This window comes from Acinonyx jubatus, chromosome A3 (assembly GCF_027475565.1).
Source record: "Acinonyx jubatus isolate Ajub_Pintada_27869175 chromosome A3, VMU_Ajub_asm_v1.0, whole genome shotgun sequence".
Taxonomy (NCBI): Eukaryota; Metazoa; Chordata; class Mammalia; order Carnivora; family Felidae; genus Acinonyx; species Acinonyx jubatus.
The window spans coordinates 17,497,351-17,523,151 of record NC_069388.1 but is presented as its reverse complement, the minus strand read 5'-3'; the positions used below and the strand labels follow the sequence as shown (position 1 = coordinate 17,523,151).

The 25,801-nt window shown below is 38.3% G+C and overlaps 1 protein-coding gene across 13 annotated transcripts in view; it reads right to left on the bottom strand.

The window, feature by feature from the left end:
- Positions 1-25,801, bottom strand: part of PTPRT (protein tyrosine phosphatase receptor type T) — a 1,056,329-nt gene that overhangs the window by 204,608 nt on the left and 825,920 nt on the right. For all 13 annotated transcript variants that reach the window (XM_027070121.2, XM_027070126.2, XM_053199941.1 and 10 more), the window contains one exon: positions 1,402-1,438. In XM_027070121.2, the coding sequence (XP_026925922.1) occupies positions 1,402-1,438 (37 nt within the window). The remainder of the gene's footprint in view (positions 1-1,401; positions 1,439-25,801) is intronic.

The following is a 25,801-nucleotide window of genomic DNA, read 5'->3' as shown; positions in this document are numbered from 1 at the left end:
AATTGATGATGCTCTTCCTCTTGGATTATCTGTTTTCTTCAGTGGGAAAGCCTTCTAAGGCCTGTGATTTGTGTCACTTTTGTTTGCAGGCCATCAATTCTCCTTGCCTCACAAAGAGTAGTTTATCTCTGTCTGTCCAGTAGCCTGAGTTCCTGAGAGAGAACAAGTTAGGGACATGCCGGCCTCTCATGACTTATGTGAAATCAGAGGGGGTTCTTATCACAGTGAGTCCTTGGTGCTTCTGTCTTCTCCTTCCTCCTGTATCATCTTTCCTTCTCAGCCTACATATTGAGCTGGTTTTCTTCAAAGTTATGAAAGACATGAGTGATAGGTCTTGGTGCATATTTTGTGAAAGAGCCATATTCTCCTCCTTCTCCTCTCTCTCTCTCTTCCCCTCCCTCATTTCTACCTCTTCCCACACATATGTATGTGTTTTCCTCTGTATGACTGTGCACGCGTGTATATACTCACATATGTACATACACACTTGGGTCATCATCTTTGTCTATGTTTTATATCTATGATTATATGCCTACTTATATTTATAATTGCCATCTCTGGGGAAGCATCCTATGTAACTATATACACTGTCAATAAATGCAAGAGACAACAGAATTGTCCAATTTTCGTGTGGTTATATGGAGAGAATAGCTGTTAAAAATATCCATCCTATAACAAAAAGATAAACCTGATTTCTAACCATTCAACCTTGTAATAGGTTAAATGATAACAAACCATTCATTGATTTTTTCTTAAAGAGTAATAAACAGAAACATGTACCAATTGAAAGGGCCAGGCAATTCAATTATAATTAGGAAAACAAAAAGTGATGAGCCTGAACAATGCTGCCTTAGTTTTTGGGATAAGTATTGAAAATGCCAACTACATAACAATGCAGTGTTTGTTTTCTCATTATTAAAGGCACCGACACTATCACCTCATTTATGAAAGCCAAACCCAGCTGAAAAAAGCACAAAACTCAGAAGACAGGTGTGTACCAGACATGCTAAAAAATACCCACATAAGCACAAACCCAAATATAATGAATATATATAGAAGAATATTTAAGAAAATTTATATTCATCACTCTACTGATTAATGTACCAGTCCATTCATCTGTCCATCTGTCTGTCAGTCCGTCTGTCTGTCTGCCCCACGATCCCCATCCATCTATCCATCCACTGATTCAACAAGTATTTTTTGAGCTCTTACTATGTTTTTGGCACTGTGTTATTAATATACACTGTAGGTATTTATTAACATATACTGTAGGTATAATGACTCCAATGAAAATAACAATTCTTTCTTTGGTTTTTAGTAATTGATGCCTAAACTTTCCCTGTGTGGCTAGATGGAGAAATCCTTAAATGGCTGAAGACAGACAAGGACATGCCAACATACCTTTTGTAGCCAGGCGAACACAGTTGATTTTGGTCTCCTGTGAACAACAAAAGTGAGGTTCCAGTTAATTAGTTGTGGGTTTGGTTTGTTATATAAAGAAAAGATGTACATATGTATACGTGTATATATGTCTATATATGCATTTTTAATTACAACCTGAAATGTGTCCTTTCCATTTCTTCCCCCATCGTAATCACCTTTTTTTTTTTTTTTAAAGATTTTAAGTAATCCCTACCCTCAATGCAGGGCTTGAACCTATAACCCCCAGATCAAGAACCACGTGCTCTACCAACAAAGTTAGCCAGGCACACCAGGAATCACTTTTTAATTCTATTTCTTCATTTATTTTCAGCCAAGGTACATATTTTGTGCCTTTTAATTCCTGGCTCCCATCACCTCATAAGCTGCCTCCCAGACAGAACCACTTATAAACATTAAATCCTATGACTGCCCAGCACAGGACAACTTTAATAATAACACTAGATGGGTACACTGTGGCATATGTTAGTAGATGGCACCAAGAGCATCTTTGGGAAACTATGTTGGTAAGTAAATAATAAGTAAAAAATGCATCTATCTGCACAGACTGAAACAGATACTAGACAAGATCCCAGGCAATATGAATGTGTAAGAATCAAACTGCAAAGTTCATATTCAAAAAGTTACACTGGCCCTGAGATCTCTGGTGAACCTCACAGTTTTCATGGGTAATGTTATGTGTGTGTATGTTTGCATGGCGATGGAATCTTTGGTGGGTAAACTATCTAGTTATTGTTGGCTGTTCCCCAAATGGACAAGACCCATAAACTTGAGATATTACTGGGCCTGCAGTTGAGTAATAGAAGAGTGTGCTCAGGAAGATCATCATTTTAGTGTGCTTTCTTGGGATCATCTCCAAGGAGGCCCTAGAATCAGTTGAAAATTCCAGTTGACTAAGTAATACGCCCAGCAACAATCTGAATATAGTGTAGCAATGAAAATAAAAGGCAAAAAGGAATGCAAGTGTATGGGTCTCAAGAATCAAACGTGTGTCTTGCTAATGCTCACTCATAAGAAATTACTGCATCTTGAAAGCACTTGTGTTAGTCAGGTCTTTGAGGGTTCCTGGACCCAATTCTGTTTTGGGACGGTGGTTCCTCCCCTTCCACAACATTAAGCAATCCTCAGATATCAACAGGGTGTCACAGAATTCAACTCAATATTGATACTATCTACCTGGAGATAGCATCAGATTCTACAGGTTAAGGGTTCAGTTCCACAAGACTGCTCCCTATCCCCCACTTCAAATGATACCAGTTTCAAGCCCCAGGCTGTTACCTGTGCTTCTGACTTACCAGCTACATTTTGGAGATTCCAATGACCTCCTCCTTAGGTTCAATTAATTTGCTAGAGCAGCTCACAGAACTCAGAGAAACAGGTTACTAAATCACCAGTTTGTTGTAAAAAGATATAGCCCAGGAACAGCCCGATACAAGAGATGCATAGGGCGAAGTATGTGGGGAGGGGCGCAGAACCTTCATGCCTTCTCCAGAAGTTCTACTCTCCCCAAACTCCATGTGGTCACCTACCCAGAGGTCTCTGAACCCAGTCCTTCTGGGTTTTTATGGAAAGCTTCACTGCATAGTCATTATTGACTAAGTCACTGGCCATTGGCTGATTCAACCTCCAGCCCCTCCCCTCTCTCCAGAGGTCCAGTAGGTTGGGGTGGGGTGGGACTGTGGGACTAGAAGTTCCAACCCTCTAATCCAAAGTTAATCCTCCTGGCAACTAGCATCCTCCTTGGGTGGGGTCCCAAAGTCACCTTCATTAACGTAACAAAAGACACCTTTATCACCATTGACACTTAGAAAATTCCTAAGGTTTGGGAAAATGTGAACCAGAAACCATGAAGAAAGACCAAATACATATGAGAAATATATTTTGGTCATCTGAAAGACCAAAAATATATTTCTTATAAGAGATCACGATATTGCATCAGGGTTATGCAGAGATATAAAACCCATGAATTGCAGGGGCAAAAAACAGTAAAGGTATATTTCCCACTCAAACCAACATGTCCAATGTAGGTGCATGACAGTCGGAGGTGGGGTAGTAGTGGTGGTTGGGGGATACTATAACCACTGTAGTCACTCAGAGACCAAGGCTGGTACCTCCATTTTAACACAAGGCTTCAGTGTTCACTGAGGCAGGAGAAGAGAATGCTGGAGTTGGGCACTGGCAATTAAATGCTTTGTATCAGAAACTACACTTGCTTGACTCAAGTTTCATTGATTAGAAGCAGTCATGCGGCCATACCTAACTTAAGTGAAGGAAGAAATGGTAATGTCTACAGCAGAGTCTATTTTCTCTAAGCATACCTCTGAATGCTAGAGACTGTCACTTTGATTAAACTCAAGTATGATTCCCTAGTGGTCTTGAGTCTGTTCCTCAGACCACAGAAAGTCTGCCCTTGGCTTGTGTAGCAGAGATGTCTGGATACTGAAAGATAGTTCTCACATCCACTAACACTCTTCTTCCTCAACAATTCCAATAATAAGAGTTCAAGTCCTTTGAACCAATACTGGTACTCATCCTAGGACATCCTCCAGTTTGTCCCTCTTAATGAGAAGGGACTAGAATATGAAGTAGCAGTCTGCATGTGGTCTTGTCAGTATATGATTATCTAGATTGTCACTATATTCTATTTTCCTTAGTTATATTGGGCTTCTGTTAAACATAGCAAATATCCCAGTTTTTCAGTCATCATGATGAATGTGCCATCAACCTTACCCCCACAAAAAAATACCTGCCTGCTCCTACATACATAAATGTGGTTGTGTTTCTGGAATCCAAGTACAGAGTCATATACTGACTTCCACTGTTGACTTCCATCTTCTTTGATCTGATTGCTATTGCTTGTTCTCATATGCTTCACCATATGCAAGTTTTTGAAAATATTTTTTTCTATATTTTTATCCAGATCGTTAGTATAAGTGATAACCTAGAAAATGGCACTGATAGAGCTCTAGGACATGTACCAGAATCCATCTTCCGGGCTGGCATTTATTGCTCATCAGAATTTGTGGTGGTTATCTAACTGCTCATCTCTTCAATTGTTTATGCACTTGGATCCTACTGCTGTGTTTTTCCACAAAAATATTTTGAGAATAAGGTCAAATTCACTTCAGATACTCATGCTTTGTCTACTGCACTCCTGCAATTTATCAGCCTAAGAACTCTCTCAAAGAAAGAAGGTTGGGTTGACATGACTTGTTCTTTGGGACAAGTGTTTCCTTTACATTCTTTAATGCTGAAAAGTGCTCTTTTTTCAAATAAACAATTGCTTTATTAAAAAACTGAAAAATGCAGAAATGATGCAAATATATGAAGTATTCATTTGAGATGTTCATATGATATTTGAAGAATGCTACATTTCAAGAAAAATGTTTTTTTTTAATTTTTTTTAACATTTATTTATTTTTGAGACAGAGAGAGAGCATGAACGGGGGAGAGGCAGAGACAGAGGGAGACACAGAATGGGAAGCAGGCTCCAGGCTCTAAGCCATCAGCCCAGAGCCCAACGCGGGGCTCAAACTCACGGACCGCGAGATTGTGACCTGAGCTGAAGTCGGATGCTCAACTGACTGAGCCACCCAGGCGCCCCAAGAAAAATGTTTTTTTAAAAAGTACATCCAGAAGGCAGAAAGAAGGAAAAATTATGAATAAAAAATATGAAAATAAAGTAAAACTCTCTAAATGTGATGCCAAAGAAGCTTCAGTAACAAATGAGGTAAAACTTGAAAATGATGATAAAAGTGAGCCAACTAATTTTTTGTTTTCAAGCTTGGAGAAAGAGGAGGTGTTCAACTCCTGCTGGCTTCCATTTCTGCTCTCTGGTTTAAAGGGTCAGTGAGCTGAAGCCTGAGATGGTTACAGAAAGCACAAGCTCCTGAGGACTGAAAGCTTTCTTCACATGGCTGTGCAACCACCACAATGACCATCACCCAGAAACTGTGCAGGGTGGGAGCCATACCAAGAGACTAGGAATGGTAAGAAGAATCTCCAACTTTGTATTAATACAATGAAAAAAGATTTTTACAAGTGCTATTATTAGGAAACTTGCCAATTGTGCAAGATTATTGCATACAGCAACGGGCAAGAGTTTGATGAGGTTTCACTGCTGGGGGTAATTGGTAAATATGGATCTCAACTTCAAAGAGAGTCAATCTAATCTTTTCACATCTAAGAATCTATTCTCAGGGAATAACCTGAAATGTTAGAAGGTTTATATCCTAAGATGTTGGTTCCAATGGTCTTTATAAAAGTTAAAGTGAAGCTCCACATACCGGTGTAACCCTACAGGCATGGTAAAGAAATTGTAGTCTATCCACACAGTGGAATATTATGAAGCTAATCAAAAATAATTGTACCATATAATAACATGGCATAGTACATGTAAGAATATATTAAAGGAATAAAGCAAAGTACAATCTTTACTACAACATGCAAAGATAAACATTTAAAAATAATTTGTGAAAGAAATATACTTAAGAGGCATTACTTGGTTCATTTGAAGTACAACATACATAGAGACAAGTATACTAACTTTAACTACAATTTTCCAAGTGTTCTATCTTTAAGTTTTTATTTGAGAGAGAGAGAGAGAGCGTGCACACACACATAGGAGAAAGGGGCAGAGGGAGAAAAAGAATCTTTTTTAAAAAAAGTTTTATTTATTTTGAGAGAGAGAGAGTGTGTGTGATTGAGTGCATGTGCCTGTTAGCAGGGGAGGGGAAGAGAGAGAGGGAGAGAGAGAATCCCAAGCAGGCCCCTTGCTGTCAGTATGGAGCCCAGCAGGGCTCAAACTCATGAAGTATGAGATCATGACCTGAGCCAAAACCAAGAGTCACATGCTTAACTGACTGAGCCACCCAGGCACCCAAGTTTGCCAAGTTTTGCACAAAGTAAATATGCACCTATGGCCAGCACCCCAGATGAAAACACCAAATATTACCAGCACATCATGCTCCCTCTGGGTCACTTCATCCCTGCAGTAGTGAAAACACTAACCTGCCTTCTGTGGGAATGTTCTCTGTAAAATGGGTCATATTAAAGGGAATCTGGGTAGTTTCAATGGTTTCTTCTACTGCTTGCTTTCCTTCATTGGGTCATTTGTGACAATTTTCTGAGAATCTTCTTCCCTTCCATAGGTGCATGTGTGAAAGTGAGCCATTTCTGACACCACCTCCTCCACCCCACATCTATTAAAAGCTGTTTTCTATAATCTGGAGCACATGTCTCATTATACTTGACTCTCCCTGGCTCTCACAAACATGATGTTGACATGTCTGCTTTCTCCAAAATTCCTGACACCTCTAATTCCATAACCAATTTGTCTTTGTTGGTTAGAATTAGATACAGAATAACAAAGTCCTAAGTCACTCTCTTGCCCTTCTGCGTGATTGAATTGTTAGCAAGCAAGTTGGGAACATGCTAGACATTCTGCATCCCAACATATGGGAAGTCTGGCCAGTGTGCACATACCCAAAGTCCCCAATCCATTCAATAAACAGGAAATGAGTACTTTCTTTGTGCCAAGATTATATAAAGCTTTGGGGAAAGGAGAAACATTTGGTACACTTTCTGTTCTATCTCCATTAATTATATCCTACTTCTAGATGTGTCATATATTCTGGGACAGTACAATATAATTTCCTTTCCCTATCATTTTAACTTCACTCACAGCCCAGTCCCCACTCCAGACTGGCAAATCTGGACACAGGTATATATCACCTTAGAGTAGAATTTAATATCCTAACTGTTGTGATTCTGTTGAGACCTGCTTCTACTCAAGCTCTGCCAGTGCTGGGCAATATAAAGCAAGTCACTGCTGCTCTCTATGGCTCAATTTCCCCATGAATCAAATAACAGAGACAGGGTTGGAAAAGGCCAATTTGGTAGAGTGGGCAGGGTATTCTAAGGTTGCTTCAAGTTCTCAAAATGCTGAGTCTGGTTTCAGCTACTGGCAGTATGCCTTTTCTTTCAGTACTCTGTTTTCTTGACATCACTCCATATCATACCACACCCCACAACACATAGCTCACTAAAAAAACCCAAATGCCTCATGTCTACAACTACTTACCTACTCATAGCCCCCATTTCAAGACTAGATCAAGTCTGTCTCATCTATACATCCATCCTTTCACCATCTGCTGAAAATATAGGATGTCTCTCTAATTCAGAGGCATAGTGTCCAAGGCATCAAGTATTTTAGTAGATGCTAATTATTATCCAGTTAGACTTAGGTTAAGTTGTGTCACTACCCTGACCAAGAAGCCCTACGTACCTGAGTAGTACATACAATTCTTACTCTACTCCCATTAGCCCTATGTATAGGATGGGGATTTCGTTCTCACCCTAGTTTTCACATAATTTTCCCACTTACCATAACTCATGCCTTTGTCTTCTCCAAGATTGAGATACCCTAGTAAATACAATGGGAATTAGCCCTGACACCATAGTCTAGTTTGCCAAGTTGCTTTGGCTCCTGCCTTAATACTCCTCTAAGACTTGGCTAGGGCCTCAACAGCCCACTTATTCCTTTATTTATTTATTCATTTGGTCAGCCAATCAACAGTTATTTATTGATGTGATCACTATTGACTATATGGATGATTACTAAATGATCACTATGTGCCAGGCATTGTGCTGGGTACTAGTGTTACAGGATGAGCAAAACAGACATGGTCCATGTCCTCATGGAGCATGTACACATTATTTTCCAATATTTGTGACTAACATTAGATACCTATTCTCACAAGTAAGTATCTGATTACAAGTTGCAATAAACACTGTGAGGAAGAAGTACTAGGTGCTAAGTATGTGTAAGAAGAAGACACGAAGTGTGGATGGGAAGGAAAAAGATACACTGCCCTGAAAAAAGACCATTTAACTTGTGACTTGGGAGATAAGTAGGAGTTAGATATATGAAGCATAAAAAAAATGTGTCCTGGATTCAGGAACAAATGTGAAAAGACTTGGACGTGAGAAAATGCATGGTGTAGTGGAATATATAAACAAGTCTGGAATGGTTACATTATAAAGAAGGACTTGGAGAATGATATGAGGTGAAGCTAGAGACAGAAGCCTCGTAAAGCCTTTTAGACTGTACAGTTTTGGCCTATATTTTAAGAACAACTGGAAGCCATCAAAGATTTATTTGCAGAAACAATGAAGTTTTCAGATTTATATTTAAAAAAAATTGTTTTTAACGTTTATTTATTTTTGAGACAGAGAGAGACAGAGCATGAATGGGGGAGGGACAGAGAGAGAGGGAGACACAGAATTGGAAGCAGGCTCCAGGCTCGGAGCCATCAGCCCAGAGCCCAACGCGGGGCTCGAACTCACGGACCACGAGATCGTGACCTGAGCTGAAGTCGGATGCTTAACCGACTGAGCCACCCAGGCGCCCCTCAGATTTACATTTTTTTTAATGTAAAGAATTTAGGGGTGCTTGGGTGGTTAAGCTTCTGACTCTTGATTTCAGCTCTGGTCACGATCTCACAGTTCCTGAGATCAGGCCCTGCATCAGGCTTGGTGCTGAAAGCAAGGAGCCTTCTTGGGATGCTCTCTCTCCCTCTCTTTCTGCCCAACCCCACTGTTTCTCTCTCTCCCTCTCTCAAAATAAATAAATAAACTTACAAAAATAAAATAATAAAATGTAGAGACTGTTATATACAGAACAGACTTATGGTACAAGAAAAACTAGTAAGTAGGAAGAATGTGGTGTAGTCTAGCCAAGAGATGGTGGTGGCCAAGACAGTGAGTGCAGGGATCCTGTTTCAACCTCCCCCATCTTTGGAAGGCATATTTTGGCTGTGCCTGACCCTAGAGGCCTTCCAACACCTCACCCCACCCCATGCTTATGAATCAGTATTGGCTTCTGGTACGGACACCAACTGGGTCCTCAGTCTAGCCTCTCTGTACCCTAATTCCCCTTGACTCTCTTCCAAAAATCCACAAAGTACACAACATTAGCATCATTAAAATACAGAGAATGCTCAAAACTTCATAATCACTGTTAGGAAAAAAATTAAACACCACAAATGAATGAAATATTTTTAAGGTTTTCAGCACAAGCTTTTGTGGACAGCAAGGGCCATATGGAAAAGCAACATGAAAGAGAAGAGAGGTGAGCTAGTAGACGGTGTAAGATTGATCTAAAATGATCTTTAGGGGAGCATGAGTGGCTCAGTCAGTTGAGCATCTGACTCTTGACTTTGGCTCAGGTCATGATCTCAAGGTCATTGGATCAAGTACATATTGGGCTCTACACTGGGCATGGAGCCTGCTTAGGATTCTCTCTCCGTCTTCCTCTGCCCACCACCCCTGCCTATGTGCAGCTCTCTAAAAAATAATAATAAAATAATAATAATAATAATAATAATAATAATAACAACAATAAAACGATCTCTAGCAAGACCAAGTTTGTATGTATAAAAAATCTGAAAATGTGTGAAAATGCTGATAGATTAAGACATTGAGTAGGTGGAAAGGACTTGAAGGCACACATAATTCAAGGTGGCAACCTTAAATAGATCACTTATAGGGGAAAATAAGGTAAAAAGAAGGGAAATGTGCCCTTGGGAGATTTATTGAGGAAAAGGAAAAGAGGCAAGAGGAATTTTAAGATCCTGTGAGTCAAAAGAAAGAGAGAAAACAGCAGCAACATGAGTCCAAGAACACACATCCACCCATCCTCCATCAGAGACAAGACTTAGTCATCCATTAAAAAATCATATTTCACTCCCCTATCAGAATACTGTGTTTTTAAACTAAAATCTTGTAAGCCACCTTCAATCTACACTATGAATAAAAGGAAAGTGCCAAATAAAGCTACTCTACAAAGAAAACAGAAAATAAAAACAAAAACATCTCAAGTGATAAAAATAAACCCCCCTCAAATTAAGGGAAAAACAAAACAAAACCATCACAAACCAAAAAGAAAATTGTAACCACCACTCCAAATTGAATTAAATTTCCTCAAACAACTCTGAATTAGAAATGCAAAGATTAAAAACTGATATGTATAAAAAGTCAGCAGAAAAAAAAAAGAGTTGAGTGAACTTAGGAAAATAAGAAGAAAGGCAAAAGCACTTCAGAAATGATGTTTAAATAACAAGGTGTCCAAAGAAAAATTTTAATAAGTGGCACTGAAGAAAGGAAAAAACAACCAAGAAAAAGAAAATAAAATAAAGAATAAAATAGCAAGGGTCAGTGAAAGATGACTGAGAGGGAAGACAAAGAAGTTCCAATATATGTACACTTGAAATTCCTGAGAAGACAGATGGAACGATTGGATAGGGAGAGATTCAGAACAATAATCAAAGGAAAATTCTGGAATTAAAAGACACCCTGAGCCTATATATTGAAAGGACCCAAAGATTCAAAAGATTGATTGCAAGATTCTAATAAAACAATTCAACTTAAAAAAAAAAAAAAGTTCTCAAAGACTCCAGGCAAAGAAATCACGAGGGCAAGAGATGTCATGAGATATCTCCAAAGCAACATCAAAGTCCATGAAATAAGGGGCAGCATTTCAAGAAACTCAAAGAATGAAATTATGAACCAAGAGTTTTACAGCTAGCCAGGTGTCTTTTGAATATCAAAGCTATAGGAAAGTAACTTTCAACATTCAACAGCTCAATGAATACCACCCCCGTGACTCTTTCTTGAGGAATGTATCAGAGGATAAATTTCATTCAACAAAGAGTGGACCGAGAAAATTTCAGCAAAAAGACTAACGGTAAGCATTTAATATATTTATTGTAAATAAAAGACTAAAACAAGGTAGGGACATAATTGAGAGCAGAACACAGAAATGTTATATTTTCTGACAATGCAGGAGTAATGCAAGAAACAGTGAGAAAGAGAATAAACAGGGGAAAAGGAGAGTAGGACAAATTCATTGGTTGTTCACAGGCACTAGGTGAAAGTCGATGGATACCATCAAAAATTGACAAGCCAGTGATGTCTGCAAGATGGCAGAATAAGAATTTCCAGCACTCATCCTCCCACAGAAATTTCTCCTCCCAGCCACGGAGGAGAGTACCTTTATGAGAGCTCAGAAGTCCAGCAGAGAGGTTGCAGTACCCCACTGGAGCAAAAAGTCTGAAAACAAATGCATCCAAGAGGGTAAGAAGAGCAATTTCATTTTACTTGTGTCACATGTCCCCCAAAGTGGCACAGCCCAGTGCCCAGAGAGACCCCCTCAGCCCACGATTTCTCTCCTGGGGGAATGTGAGAGCACAGTGAATGCCTGGCTTCCCCAGACAGGCAAGATGCTGCCCAAGAGGCTCATTTCTTTGTTGCCCCAACTAGAACACTGAGGGGATCAGCATGGCTAAATAGTCTGAGGGATGTTTGGAGCAGGGAAAAGAAAAATGTGGTACATGCAGAACTATGAACTATTGCGGAGCCTTAAGAAAGAAAGACATCCTGCCATTTGCAACAACATGGATGAACCTGGAGGACATTATGCAAAATGAAATAAACCAGACAAAGAAAAACAAATATGTGTGATCTCACAAAGTGGAATCTAAAAAAGTTGAAATCATAAAAGCAGAGAGGGGAATGGGTGGTTTTAAGGGGCTAGAGAGCAGGGGAAATGGGAAGATACTGGTCCAAGAGTTATGCAGGATTCATAAATTCTGCAGATCTGTAAAATATCGTTATCTTTTTTTAATGTTTATTTATTTTTGAGAGAGAGAGCGAGGGGGGAGGGGCAGAGAGAAGGGAGACACAGAGTCTGAAGCAGGCTCCAGGTTCTGAGCTGTCAGCACAGAGCCTGATGTGGGGTTCAAACTCACAGACTGTGAGATCATGAGCTGAGCCAAAGTCGCACACTCGCTGACTGAGCCACCCAGGTGCCCCTAAAACACTCTATGTTATACTTGAAACTTGCTAAGAGAGTAGGTCTTAAGTGTTCTCACCACACACAATGTGAGGTGATAGGTATGGTAATCAGCCTGATTATGGTAATCATTTCATAATGTACATGTGCATCAAAACATCACATTACAGCTTAAATATATACAATTATTACTTGTTAATTATACTTTAATAATTCTGGGGAAAAATGCTGACCAACCAGACAAGAAAAGGTTAGATATGAAAAGAGGATTAAAGAGTTACAAAGATAAGTACCAGAACAAACGTACAAACCTTTCTAAATATCAGAAGATATTTTAGCACATATGAATAAGGAAAACACATATTAAATTAGGATATAAAGAATGGGTGCTAGAGTTGAGACCAAACATGTCAGTCATGTCAACACTTGTGAATGGGTTTAACTCACACAATTAAATGAAAGAGACTTCAAATTACCTCATAAAGCAAGACCCAACTATCTGCTATGTATAAAGGTCACACCTAAAACAAAGTGATTCAGAAAGGCAACAATAAAGGAATGGGGAAAATTATACATTAAAAAAAACCCAGCAGAAATAGCAATCCTGATATCAGACACACCAGAATACAATTCAAAAAGCATTAAACACAACAAAGGACACTTTTTAAACCTACAATTAATGGGAAATATAACAGGTATGAATATCTACGCACCAAACCCACAATAACCACCTTTATGAAGTAGAAACTAGAAGAGATGCAAGAATAATAGACTATTGTCAGAATAAGTCAGATCAAGTGGGTAGAGACAGGCACAGACCTAGAAAAGCTAAAATAATTAGGCAGCTCCAGTGGATGTACATCAAACCCTACAGCCTGTTAACAGACAGAAGCCTTCCCCTTATGAGCTTATGAAACATTTACAAAAACTGAGCATGCATTAGCTAATTAAGAAAGCATCACTATGTTCCATAAAGTAGAATTATTATCAATATTCTATGATTACAGTGTAATAAAATTAGAAATTATTAAGAATATTAAAAAACCAAACAGGTCCTTCCTCCTGGAAAGTTCCAAGATAATTTCTTTTGACTTACTTCTGGGCGAATGTGGAGTTAAAATATAATGAAGATTCTACAGATCAGAATCTATGAAAAACAGAGCAGTGATAAAGTGAAAGAATGAAAAAAAATCAAATTTCTAGCACAAAAATCTAGAAAAGGAACAAAAATGGGCCAAAAAGCATACAAGGGGGAATGATAAATGCAAAAGCAGAAACTATTGAAGAGAAAAATAGTAAGGAATAAAAAAGGTAAAAAGAGAGGAAGCACCATTATACAAATAAGAAATGACAAGGGGAAATAACTATTGAAAAAGAAGAAATCTGTAAAAATGAGACTGCTCCTTAGATGTCTGGAAATAAATTCTGAAAAGCTAAATGACATTGATAAATGCCTAGGAAAAATGGGTCCTAATAGAAATAAAAACTTACAGCACATTCCACAGAAGAAACAGAGAAAGATATCAAGGACTGTGCAAACGGTGCCCAGATGTTTTCACAGGGAAACTGCAACCAGACTGTTGAAGACAAGATAGCACTAACATATATTGTTCTACAACATGGAAAATGAAGGAAGGCTTGCTCATTTCGTTATGAAACCAGCCTAACACTGACACACAAACTTAGTAAAGATAATACCAAAAAAAAAAGGGAAATTATAGATCAATTTTATGTTTGAATGTGTAAAACTCTTAACATGTTAGTAAACAGAATTCAACACTTGCATTGAGAAAAGTTAAATGCTATGACCAAGAGGAATGTATTCTAGAAGTGGAAGGTTGGTTCGATGTGAAGAAATCCATTCATATGATACACACACACACACTGTATTAAGAGATCAAAGAAGAAAATCCTATCATTATATCTAACATAAAAAAAGCATTTGATGCAATTCAATACTTATTTCTAATTTAAAAAGCCACTCAAGAAAATAGGAATTGATGAATACTTTCATAATATAATGAAAAAATATATTTTAGTCCTAAAATCAGCATCCTACTTAATGGGGATTTAGTAAAGGCATTCCCACTAACATCAAGATCAAGAGTAGAATATTCTCTGTCTCCACTACCCCTTTAGAAAATACTGGAAGTAGCAGCCAGTGCAACTTGTATAAAAGAAATCAAATAGAGGCATATAACTTGGAAAATAAACTTTAAAATATTTCTGTTTGCAAATGACATCATGGTATATCTAGAAATCCTTAGAGAATTAATGATAAAAATTAGCAGGATATAAAATTAACATATAAAGTGAACAGTATCCCTATATACAACTGATAGTCAGAGGATATGATGCCAGCAAATCCCATTTACAATGACAACTAAGTTTAAATACTTGGTAATAAACTTACCAAGAAGTGCAAAACCTTTATAAAGAAAATTTTACAACACCCCTGAAAAACATAATGGCAGACTAGAACAAAAAAAAGTTATGCTCTGTTCTCAGCTAGGACAATATAACATCTTAAGGATGTCAGTTCACCCTAATTAATGTATAAATGAGTGGTAATAGCAGTAAAATTACTAATAGGATTTTTATGGAGCTGGACAAGTGATACTAAGACTTGCATGAAAAAATGAACATGCAAAAAGTAGGAAATCACTGAAAGAGAAAGTCCAGGCAGGACAACTTGCCCTAACACATATTAAAAACATAAAATCTCTGTAATTTTACCAGTGCGGTATTAGTGCATAAATAGGCCAATGGGCCAGGGGAACAGAATGCAAAATCCAGAGAAAGACCCAAGAACATATGAAAATCTAAAATATGAGAAAAGGGGCATCTCAAATTACTGGGGCAAAGATGGACTTATAAATAAATGTTGCTAGGACAACCAAACAGACATTTGGGGAAAAAAGACAAAATTAAATCCATACTTCACACCATACACAAAAATAAACACCAAACATCAGAAATTTAAATGTAAAGAAATGAAACTATACAAGCAGTAGAAGCAAACATGTGTGAATTCCTTTATAAACTTGGTGTAAGATTCTTCACTCTGACTCAAAGTGTAGATGCAATAAAAAAAATTGATGCATTTCACTACCTTTTTTTTTTTTTTTTTGGTGTGGCAAAAACACTGATAAGCAGAGTCAAAAGACAACAAACTGGGAAAAATTGTAACATATAGCAGAGAGAAAGAGTTAACATCCTTTGGGGTGCCTGGGTAACTCAATCAGTTGAGCGCCCAACTCTTGATTTTTGCCTTGGGGTATGATCTCAGGGTTCGTGAGTTTGAGCCCTCCATCAAGCCCTGCAATGACAGTGCAGAGCCTGCTTGGGATTCTTTCTCTCTCCCTCTCTCTGTTCCTCCCCAACTTGTGCTTTCTCTGTTTCTCAAAATAAATAAATTAAAAAAAAAAACTTTAAAGTAAAAAGAAAAGAGGGTCTGCCTGGGTGGCTCAGTCAATTAAGCGTCCAACTTCGGCTCAGGTCATATCTCACAGTTCGTGAGTTCGAGCCCTCCGTCAGAGCTCTGCGCTGACATCTCAGAGCCTGGATCCTGCTTTGGATTCTGTGTCTCCCTCTCTGCCATTCTCCCGTTCACACTCTGTTTGTCTCTCTCTAAAAAATAAACATTAAAAAAATTAAAAAGAGAAGAGCTAATATCCCTTCCTTATATATAAATAGACCTTAGAAATTGAGGGGAAAAGGTAAAAAGCCTGATAGAAAATCAGGCAAAAGACATAAGGAAAAGCGGCTGGCTCTGTTGGTAGAACAGGCAATTCTTGATCTCGGGATCATGAGTCTGAGCTCCACGATAGGGACAAAGTTTACTTAAGAATATACATATATAAAGCAGTAATTAAAAAATTAAATTAAAATGTCTCCTAAATATATGAACATATATTTTAAAATATATGACTTCACTTATAATAAGAGAAAGGAGATTAAAAACATTCTGAGATAAAACTTCTTCTTTTAAAATTGAGGTATAATTGAAATACAATATTATATTAGTTTCATGTAGACAACACAGTGACTCAACATTTTTATACATTGTGAAATGATCACCACAACAAGTCTAGTTACCATCTGTCACCATACAAAGTTGATACAATATTATTGACTATATTCCCTATGGCATACATTGCCCCTGACCAATTTATTTTATTAAAGTTGGCATTCCTGTTCCCCTTCAATCATTTTGCTCTCCCCCAAGCCCCTCCCTTCTAGTAACCAACAATTTGTTCTCTGTATTATGAGTATGAGTCTTGTTATATTTGTTTGCTTTGTTTTTTAGATTCCACATATAAGTAAAGTCATGAAGTATTTGTCTTTCTCTGACTTATTTGCCTTAGCATAATCATATCCTCAAAGTCTGGCTAGCCATGCTGCCACAAATGGCAAGATTTCATTCTTTTTTTTTTTTTTTTTTAATGGCTGAGTAGTGTTCCACTGTGCACGTGTATATACACATCATATAAACATATATATGTACATACATGACACGTCTTCTTTATCCACTTACCCACTGATGAATACTTAGGTTGTTTCAATCAAAAAGATACATGCACCCCTACATTTGTTGCAGCATTATTTAATAGCCAAGATAAAATTTCTTGTGTATAACTTTGAAGACACCTCCCAAAATACAGAAATATATATTCATACATTCCTTTATTACAGTAGTGTTTGCAATTGAAAAATACTGGGAAAAATCTATATGTACATATAGGAGAATAATTGAGTAGACTAATATAGCTACATCATGAAATACTATGAAGCTATAAAAAAGAACGATCTCTATGAAATAATATAAAGTGATTTTCAGGCCTCCATGAAATAAAATATATGTGAGGAAATAAAATATATGTGAACTTCTTAATTTTTTCCAATAATTTACAAGAAACCAATGACACTGATTTCCCACAGGGGATAGTGGGAATGGGGGGGGAAAGAAATGGTATGTACCTTTCTGCATACACTTCTTTTGTATAGCTTATACTTTTGGAACCATGTTGCAATGTTTTACATATCCAAAAAAAAAAAAAAAGCAGTAAGAATGGGGAAAGGGGCAAGTACCTCGGTGGCTCAGTCGGTTAAGTGGCCAACTCTTGATTTCAGGTCATGATCTCACACTTGTGAGATCAAGCCCCACATTGGGCGTGGAACCTGCCCAAGATTCTCTCCCTCCCTCTGCTCCTCCCCCCGTCTCAAAAAATAAATGGGTAAAATGAACCCAAAATTAGTAACAAAGATAACCAAATAAACCTAACTACATTCCCAATAAACAACTGTACCTTAGAGAAAGAAAAAAGAACCAACTAACTCTGAACACAATATTTTGTACAGACCATCTATAAGTCTATGTTGAATCCTAGTTAGTTGGTTTGTTTTACAAAGTGATATAGGTTAGTAATTCTGAAAATAATTTTTAGGTATTCCAGGGTTGAGTGAATAAGGAAATATGTTGAGAATAATTAAAATTTCTCACTGCCAGAGAAGTGAGCTGAAATATGGGAGGGGTGAAGAGTGAAATGAATCCTGTGATGTCGGATTGGAATGAGGGCTATAATTATAAACTCTTGGTTTTTAATACAGAGATTATTATTAACTGGGTAGGCAGTCAGGCAGATAGATATAGGAAAGTATATAGGTACATGTATATCTTGTATTTGTTTTCACTGTGAGAGCCAGAAGCAATAATACCCATCAGCAACGATACTCAGCAGCACTCAGATCTTGGTTTCTAAGTATCATTCTCTATTAAAAGGAATTGGAGTTGGTGCACAAGAAGCACAATAAATCGTACCAGAAAAATAAAAAAAAGTTTCCAAGAACTTATGGGGACATATCACAAGGACAAAGGTACTTCTCTGAAGGTATACTTCTTATATTTGCACGATCTGGACAGAGAGACAAATGAGAGCCACAAACTTACTTAAATGCTTAAATCAATAGATCAAACTAATGACCTGTTAAGTGAGATATACTCGTTCCATCCTACTTTGGCAAATGCATCTGTACATAAAAACAAAAATCAGAAGATACATGTATAGTTTTCACCTGGCTATAAGTTAGCAAAATGTATCTTTAAAAAAAAAGGAATATAGGAACTGACTAGAAGGGGCTCCCACTAAGACTGGGACAATCTGAGCATAAAAATAAATAATAATGGCAATAGGTTATCATGGACTCAGTACAATCAGAATCTATGAGTTTTCACTAATAGAAATAAATAATACATTAAAAACAAGGGAGAAAGGAGAGCCCATCCTCACAATAGATGTTAACCAATACATAAATTATCATGGAATGAGAAAAAACATCCTTTGGCAAACATCTTATCAAGAATTGATTCAGACAAGAATCATCAACAAATGCTAAAACTAAGGGAAGAAAGTTTGATGAAGAACAGGATGTTTACCTAGTCTAGAAATAAATCCTCATAAAATATATATACATTAAAAAGAAACAGTAACTTTACAGTGAGGAAAACCTTGGTGGAGAACACTTTAAGGATCAACTTTAACATTACCTATAATGGCACACATGGATATAAAGTGCCTCCTGATATGATGCACTGGGAAGAATTCAGTATCACTTTTGTAGTATTCCTGCCAAAAAAAGGCATAACTTTAATCTAATCCCGAGCAAACCCAACACGGGGACATTCCGCAAAATAACTGGCCTATCATAATTTTCAAGACTCAAGGTCAAGAGAGCCAAGGAAAGGCTGAGATATAACGAATCTAAAGACACATGACAACTAAATGTAACAAGTGATCCTGGGCCAGATTAAAAAAACAAAAACAAAAACATCTGACATAAAGGACATAATTGAGTCAAGTGGCAAAGCTGGGACTAATGGTATTACATCAACATTAATTTCCTAGTAATTGTATTGTACTGTATTGGAAATGCATGTCGAAGCATTTAGGTGTAAAGGGATGACAGATCACTGACTGACAGATAGATAGACAGAGTTGGGGAGACAGAGACAGAGAGAGAGAGAATGGAATGGTAAAGCAAATATGGTAATCTGTAAGTAATTAGGGAGCTAGGGTGGTCTATGAAAGCTCTTTATGTTATTCTTGACACTTTTCTGTAAGTTTGAAATGACTTTGAAACAAGGAGTCAAAAATATTTGCCAGAGTAGAGGGAGTGAATTGGGGTAGATCAAAGAAGACTGGCAATGGGTTGATCATTGTTGAAATAAGGGGCATACAGAAATGAGTCTATGATACTCTTTATTTTTGTACAAGTTTGAAATTTTCCATATTAACAAATTTCTTAAAGGGAGAGAATATTTTTTTGCCACATCCTGAATATATTGTGTTCTCTTTGTCTCAGCTATTACCACCTTTCTCTACAGCCATTATCTCTTTCCTAAATGGCTGCAATAGCTTTCTGTCCACTCTACCTACAGCCTTTCTTGACCCTGGTAATTCATGCCTCTCTGTAATCTTTTAACTGCCTAGGACAGATCCCACTAATCCCTATTTAAACTCTCCAATGGATTCCTGGTAGACTAAGGGTAAAACCCCAGCTCTTCCCCTTGATTGTTACTTCCCTGCATAAACCAACATTGCCATTTCTTCTTTGTACTACATTCCCCCTCTAGGCAGATTGCTTTTGTTTATAATCCCTGAACCTACTCAATTCATTTCGTCCTCAGGGCCTTTACATTTGCTATTCCCTCTGCCTGGAATCTCATAATCTTCATGTCCTGATCATTTGAGTTCTATATCTGTCACTTCCTCAAGATGCTTTCCCTGATGGTTCCACTCAATTGCCACACTCTCCAGTCACCCTCTATCATAGATCATTCTTTTCTATTCTCACCCATCCTTACATGAAATTGTAATTTTTATGAACTTCCCATGCTTCCCACCAGATATAAAGAAAGACCATGAAGGCAAGAGACTTGCTCATTCTTTTCACTGATGGCACAGTACCTGGCACATACTGATCATGCCATAAAAAATGGGGGGATGTTAGACATTCAAATTCTAGTTTTGTTTTTCATTGGTTGAGTGAACTTGGGTAAATCCCTTGGGCAAATCCCTTGGGCAAATTCCTTAATCTTTCTGAATCACACTGCCCTCATCTATGGAATGGTAGCAATACCCAATGCACATCTCACTGGGTTGAACAAAATTTTGAACGCACATGTGCCTGAGAGATGCAAAGAAGTAGACGTGCATGGCTTTATTATTATAATGAATTGATACTGGGATTATTGACAAAATCATGTTCCCTGTCTAAAAGAGGATAAATTCTAAGCTTTTAACTATAGCCTGCTAAGTCCTCCCACCCCTCATTATCTGCTTCCTGTCTTTCTCTCTCTGGCCTTCTATCTATATCTCAGAATCAATCCTATCAAATCTTCCCAAATCATGGAATGATACAATTTGGGCCTCTGCTCAGATGCTTCCTTTATAGGACACGCTCAGTCCTCTGACCTATTGTCTGCATGAGAAATACCCACTTACCTTCAAAATTCAAATGAATTGTCATTTTTTTCTATGAAACTTTTCCTAAGTACCTTCTCATCCCCTCCATCTCCAGGCTTCCAGGGGTACAGTGGGTACTCCACCAATGAGACCCCTGATACGGTTTATTGTACACATTTGTTTTCATGACTGTCTTTCCCACTGTACTGTGGGTTCTCCAGGGCAGGAACTGTACCTTATTTACCTGTTTACCTGTGTATCTCCCCACCAGATCAGAGCAAGCCCTTAATAAATGACTGTTGGATTTTTGCTGCCACCACCACCACCATCAGCAGCAGCAGCATCTCCTTACAGAGGAGAGAATGGCCAATGATGACACAGTTTTGCAGAATAAACAAATGCAGATAAATGGGGGAGACTGGGTTCAAGTCATGGCTCTGACCTTGGGCAAATCACTTCCCTACTCTGGACAACAGTTTCTTTTTCTGTTGTAAGAAGGGCACCGTATAATCCATACACTCCCTTCTAAAACTACATTTCATGCTTCCCATTCCTCAACACCAGAATTATACTCTAATTGGGATGTCCAAAGTGTGGTTCCTGGGCCTCATGGAGAGAGCGTTAGACCTTCCACAAGGGACTGGGAACTCCCAGGTCTAAACCAACATGAAGCCGTCCTTCATGCCTCCCTGCACAGCTCTTATCTGACCTTAATGATCACGGCTCTCTGTGAGAGATCCTTTGAGCTGTAATTACTAATTGATGTTTGTAAAGTCTTTGAAATTCTCAGGTGACAGATGTAATCAAGGGCCAATTTATTATGATAATTGTTATTAGTACAGCTCCTCATTATTTGTTGATGTTAACGGCAGGGCCAGCAGGTGTTTCAAGATTAAGCAGGGGATTGAGGCTGGCCATATCTGGGCAGAGAAAGAGATAAATGTGATGTGTGGGGGATCTGAGGTCTTTTAGAGACCCTGCTGATTTCAGTCTAGTCAGATTCCACTTTGTGGGGTAATGAATCAGCATCAAGGCACTAAATGTATAAGGTTGCCTAATGGCATTTTTACATGTTCATGTTCAAACCCAGCTCGGTCTCTTGCTCCTGGAATGTGCTTCGGCACATCCTCAGTCTTGGCTTGCTCATCTGCTAAATGAAGATACATACAGTATGAATTTACACTTGCTGTGTAATTGTGTAATTTACACTTGCTTGAGGCAAGGAAGAGCGGATGTGGGAAGACCAGTTAGGAGGCTGTTGAGGTTTCCCAGGCACAAGATGATGATATTTAGGATGAGGATGGTGACACTGGAAATGAGAAGAATATGTGGATTGAAGAAAATTTGAGTGTCGAACCATTAGGATTTGGTGAGCAACTGGATACAGCAAATGAGATGTCTTGGGCAACCCAGACTTCTAAGATAGGAAAGACCCAGGGATCTTTTTGGAGGGGAGGAATGAACAATTCAGTTTTTAAGAAGTCATTGCTTACTATCTCCACCAGTCTCATGTAGGTTTGGTTTCTGTGAATCTCATCAACTCTGCAGCCCAATAAATTGAGTTAATGGGCAAATCTGGGGGCCATGATGTAAAGGTTGGAACATGACCAACATTCAGTTTCCAGGAAGGGCTTGCAGAACTGCCCACTTGTTTCTCTGTAAGTACATTTCTAACCTCCCTTTGAAATCTCACTCTTCCTGTCTCCTCGATGTATCCAGTGTACCAACTGGTGTCTTTGCACACTTTGGACTTCGCTGATTTTGTTTCTCCTCCCTTAATTGCCTCCTGCTGAACCCTATTCCCAGTCTATTCAAATTTGATTATGGGTTTCAAAAGTCTGTGCACCACTGATTTTTCGTGTCCTTTCCTTAGTACACCTCTATACTCTGCCGCATATATATCACCTGTGACATTCTAATAATGATAGCTGACACTAACTCAGTGTTTATGGCAAGCCAAGCACCATGATAAGCATTTTTAATGCATCTTCTTATTTAATATTTACATTTTGATAAAGTTGATACTATGGGCATAAAAATTTTCCGAATGAGAACTTGATTCATAGAGTTTAAATCACTTTCCTAAGGTCACATGGATGGTCAGTGCCAACCTATGCAACAGACTCTGTACCAGGTATGTTCATCAACAATGCCTAGGGAAAAAAAACTTTGAGATCCATTAATTTATTTAATGGAATTAATTGATGGCATTAATGCTATTATACAGCACAAGAAACAAAATCACTGAGTGTAAATGAGTCCATTAAATTTCAATTTAATATTGTATCACAATGTTGATTGGGTATGGTATTGGAGTATGGTATTGGAGTAGAGATAGTGTTGAGTGTTGGAGTAGAGATAGTATGATATTGGCCAGTATCTCCTCAGAGCCCCTTATGTAAGAATATACATGATAAATCTCCTTTCTAGAGTCTCCCATGGAAAGTATGTATGCTTCTTTCCATGAAGAGAAGCTTTGCAAATCTGCCATACATTCCTTTTTGCCTTTGCTTCCAGGAAGCTCAGGAGGTACAGCTAATGTTCTATTTCATTAACCACCTATGTTAGGCCTCTAGTGTAATGACAACGTTTCTTCTGCTAAGATTCTTGAGCTAATTTTAAATTTATATTAAGTCAGTATGCATACGTATTCACGTATATACACACATAATTATATACACATGCTAAAATATTTATGTGTATTATGCATATATACACATATGCTGAATTTGCACACTTGTGCATGCACAAACACATACACGTATATGTGATATCTTCATTCAAAAGGTACTTAGGAATATGAATAAAGTTATCACAATCTATTATTTATTCCTTACAAAGACTCCGGGGAGCTTGGGAGGGCATATCTTGTCCCTACTTGACAGATGGGGAAACTGAAGTTTAGTAGGCAGGTATTCATTTCATGAAGCTGAAAAATAGCAGAGCCAGTTTTTAAAGTCATAGATCCAGTTTCCAAATTCAGTGGTATCCCAACTTTTTCACCATTTGGAGGCCAATTGGGCCAAACTTCATAAGGACCCTTGGTTTGCAAGGGGCCTGATGGAAGCAGAAACCCCTGCTAAATGGAAACTTAGGTTGCTATTTCCATGAGCCTTTTGAGGGCTGGGGGCTGGAGCCTCAACACCCAGACTGACAAGATTATCAGCTATCAACATTTGGGTAACCTCCATTTCCTTTTCCAAATGAGTCTAAAGTATCTTTGTGTTGAAAGGAAAATGTTCTTGGTCCCTCAGGTCTCATACCATGATAATAAAATCTGTAGGAACTAGGAGTGAGTGAAAAAATAAATTAGCAACCTGGGAGAGCTCATTTTGGTATTTGTACAAGGTGACACTCAGGGAATTTCTCTCTCACTTAGTAAGAGAAGTTTGAGCCCCAACAGGGCTTCAATAGAAGTTCAGAACTTTTAATAGCAGGTGCTAAGGCTCACATGGTAGAATGGAGCTTAGAGGTAGGTATGCTCAGGAGGCTGGGTGATCCCCAGGATCTGAGGATTGGGAAGGAGGACTGGGCAGGTTGATGCGGCAGGCAAAGCAGGCTCCGGTGACAAAGCAGGACTTGGAGGGGCACTGACCAGGCCTAAGCTTTCCAAAGTGGTTATAGAAAGGTTTTGGTGATAACCCTGGCTTCCAAATGTCCATTTCAGTCTCCCTCTCTACTTTCACTCAGCTGCAGCAGAGCTGATACAATAAAGAGACAAGTTCCTAACATAGGACTATGGTAACAAGTCAGTAAAATAATACGTGGAGGTCTTCAGTTCACAGTTTTCTGATACTTTGGCAGCAATTGATGGGTGGGAGAGATCTAAAGTTTTCTGTGGCCTCTCAACCATACTTCATGGTAGACTTGGAAGAACCACTGCCTTTCAAAGTGGAATAGTGTCAACAGGGAGTATTAGACATTTCTTTACCATGTATCGATGTAGATAAAATGAGAAAGCTGTTACTAAAATCCCTTCTTCAGTATGAAGTAACTGAGATTCTATGAGATTGTTGGATGCTCCTGGCAGTCTATTCATTCACTGATTTAAATGGAGTCACTTTGTGAGACCAATTGGGAAGTAGCACAGGTGATAGCATCTTCTTAGTGTCTGGGATGCAGTAGGAGCACAATAATAGAAAGTTCTCTGGATCTGTAATAGGAAATGGACAGGTGCTTCAAGATTGAGTGTATCATGGGAATTTTATGGAAAAGTTTCATTATGGGCAATAATAAGGAAGTGTGGTGGTCATTAATGATGTTCTCAAATACCTTAAGTTCACATTCTTGGCACTTGGCTGGAATCAGCTGCCTCATTGTTTTTGAAGTTAAGCATGGCCGCATAAATAGCCTTGGCCAATGAAATGTCCAAGTGGTGGGTATCATTTTGTATGGAAACTTTTTAGAATGAGCGCCCTTTTGCCACATTTCTCTTTCTCTGTCTTGGTGATTGTGTAAGCATATGTCAAAATGGACTTTCCCTTAGCCTCAGCCCCCTGAGTGACTGTGATGAACAGAGTCCTTCTGCCGACCCATTCTGGACATGCAGAAGGAATGAACAATATTTCTTTTTCTGATAATACATGGAGATTTCATGGTTGTTTGCTACTATAGCATAAATTAGTTTGTCCTAACCAATACAGGGGTTTTCTTATAAATTCCCTGATTGGAATATCTAAAACCCAAGTCATGAGATAGCCCTGTATGATCTTAACCCTAACCCATCTGAGCTTAGGCCTCCCCTATCTTCTCATTCCATGGTCCACCTGAGCTTTCCTCACGTGACAAGTGAGAAGTCACTAAAGGAGACAAGTGAGAAGTCACTAAAGGAGAAATAGAATCAGGAAATGGGGTTGGGAGGGGCAAGATCACTCCCCAAAGACAAAATCAATTATGTCACAAGATTTAACAAGAACAGAGGTCAGACTTGGACCATGTGTGAAACATTAAACTAATAAAAATAAAGCCTGAAGTGAAGTTATGAAGCAATTAAGTGATGGGTGAGTCAAGACAGTCAACAGCTGCCACATAGACATAGTTCCTG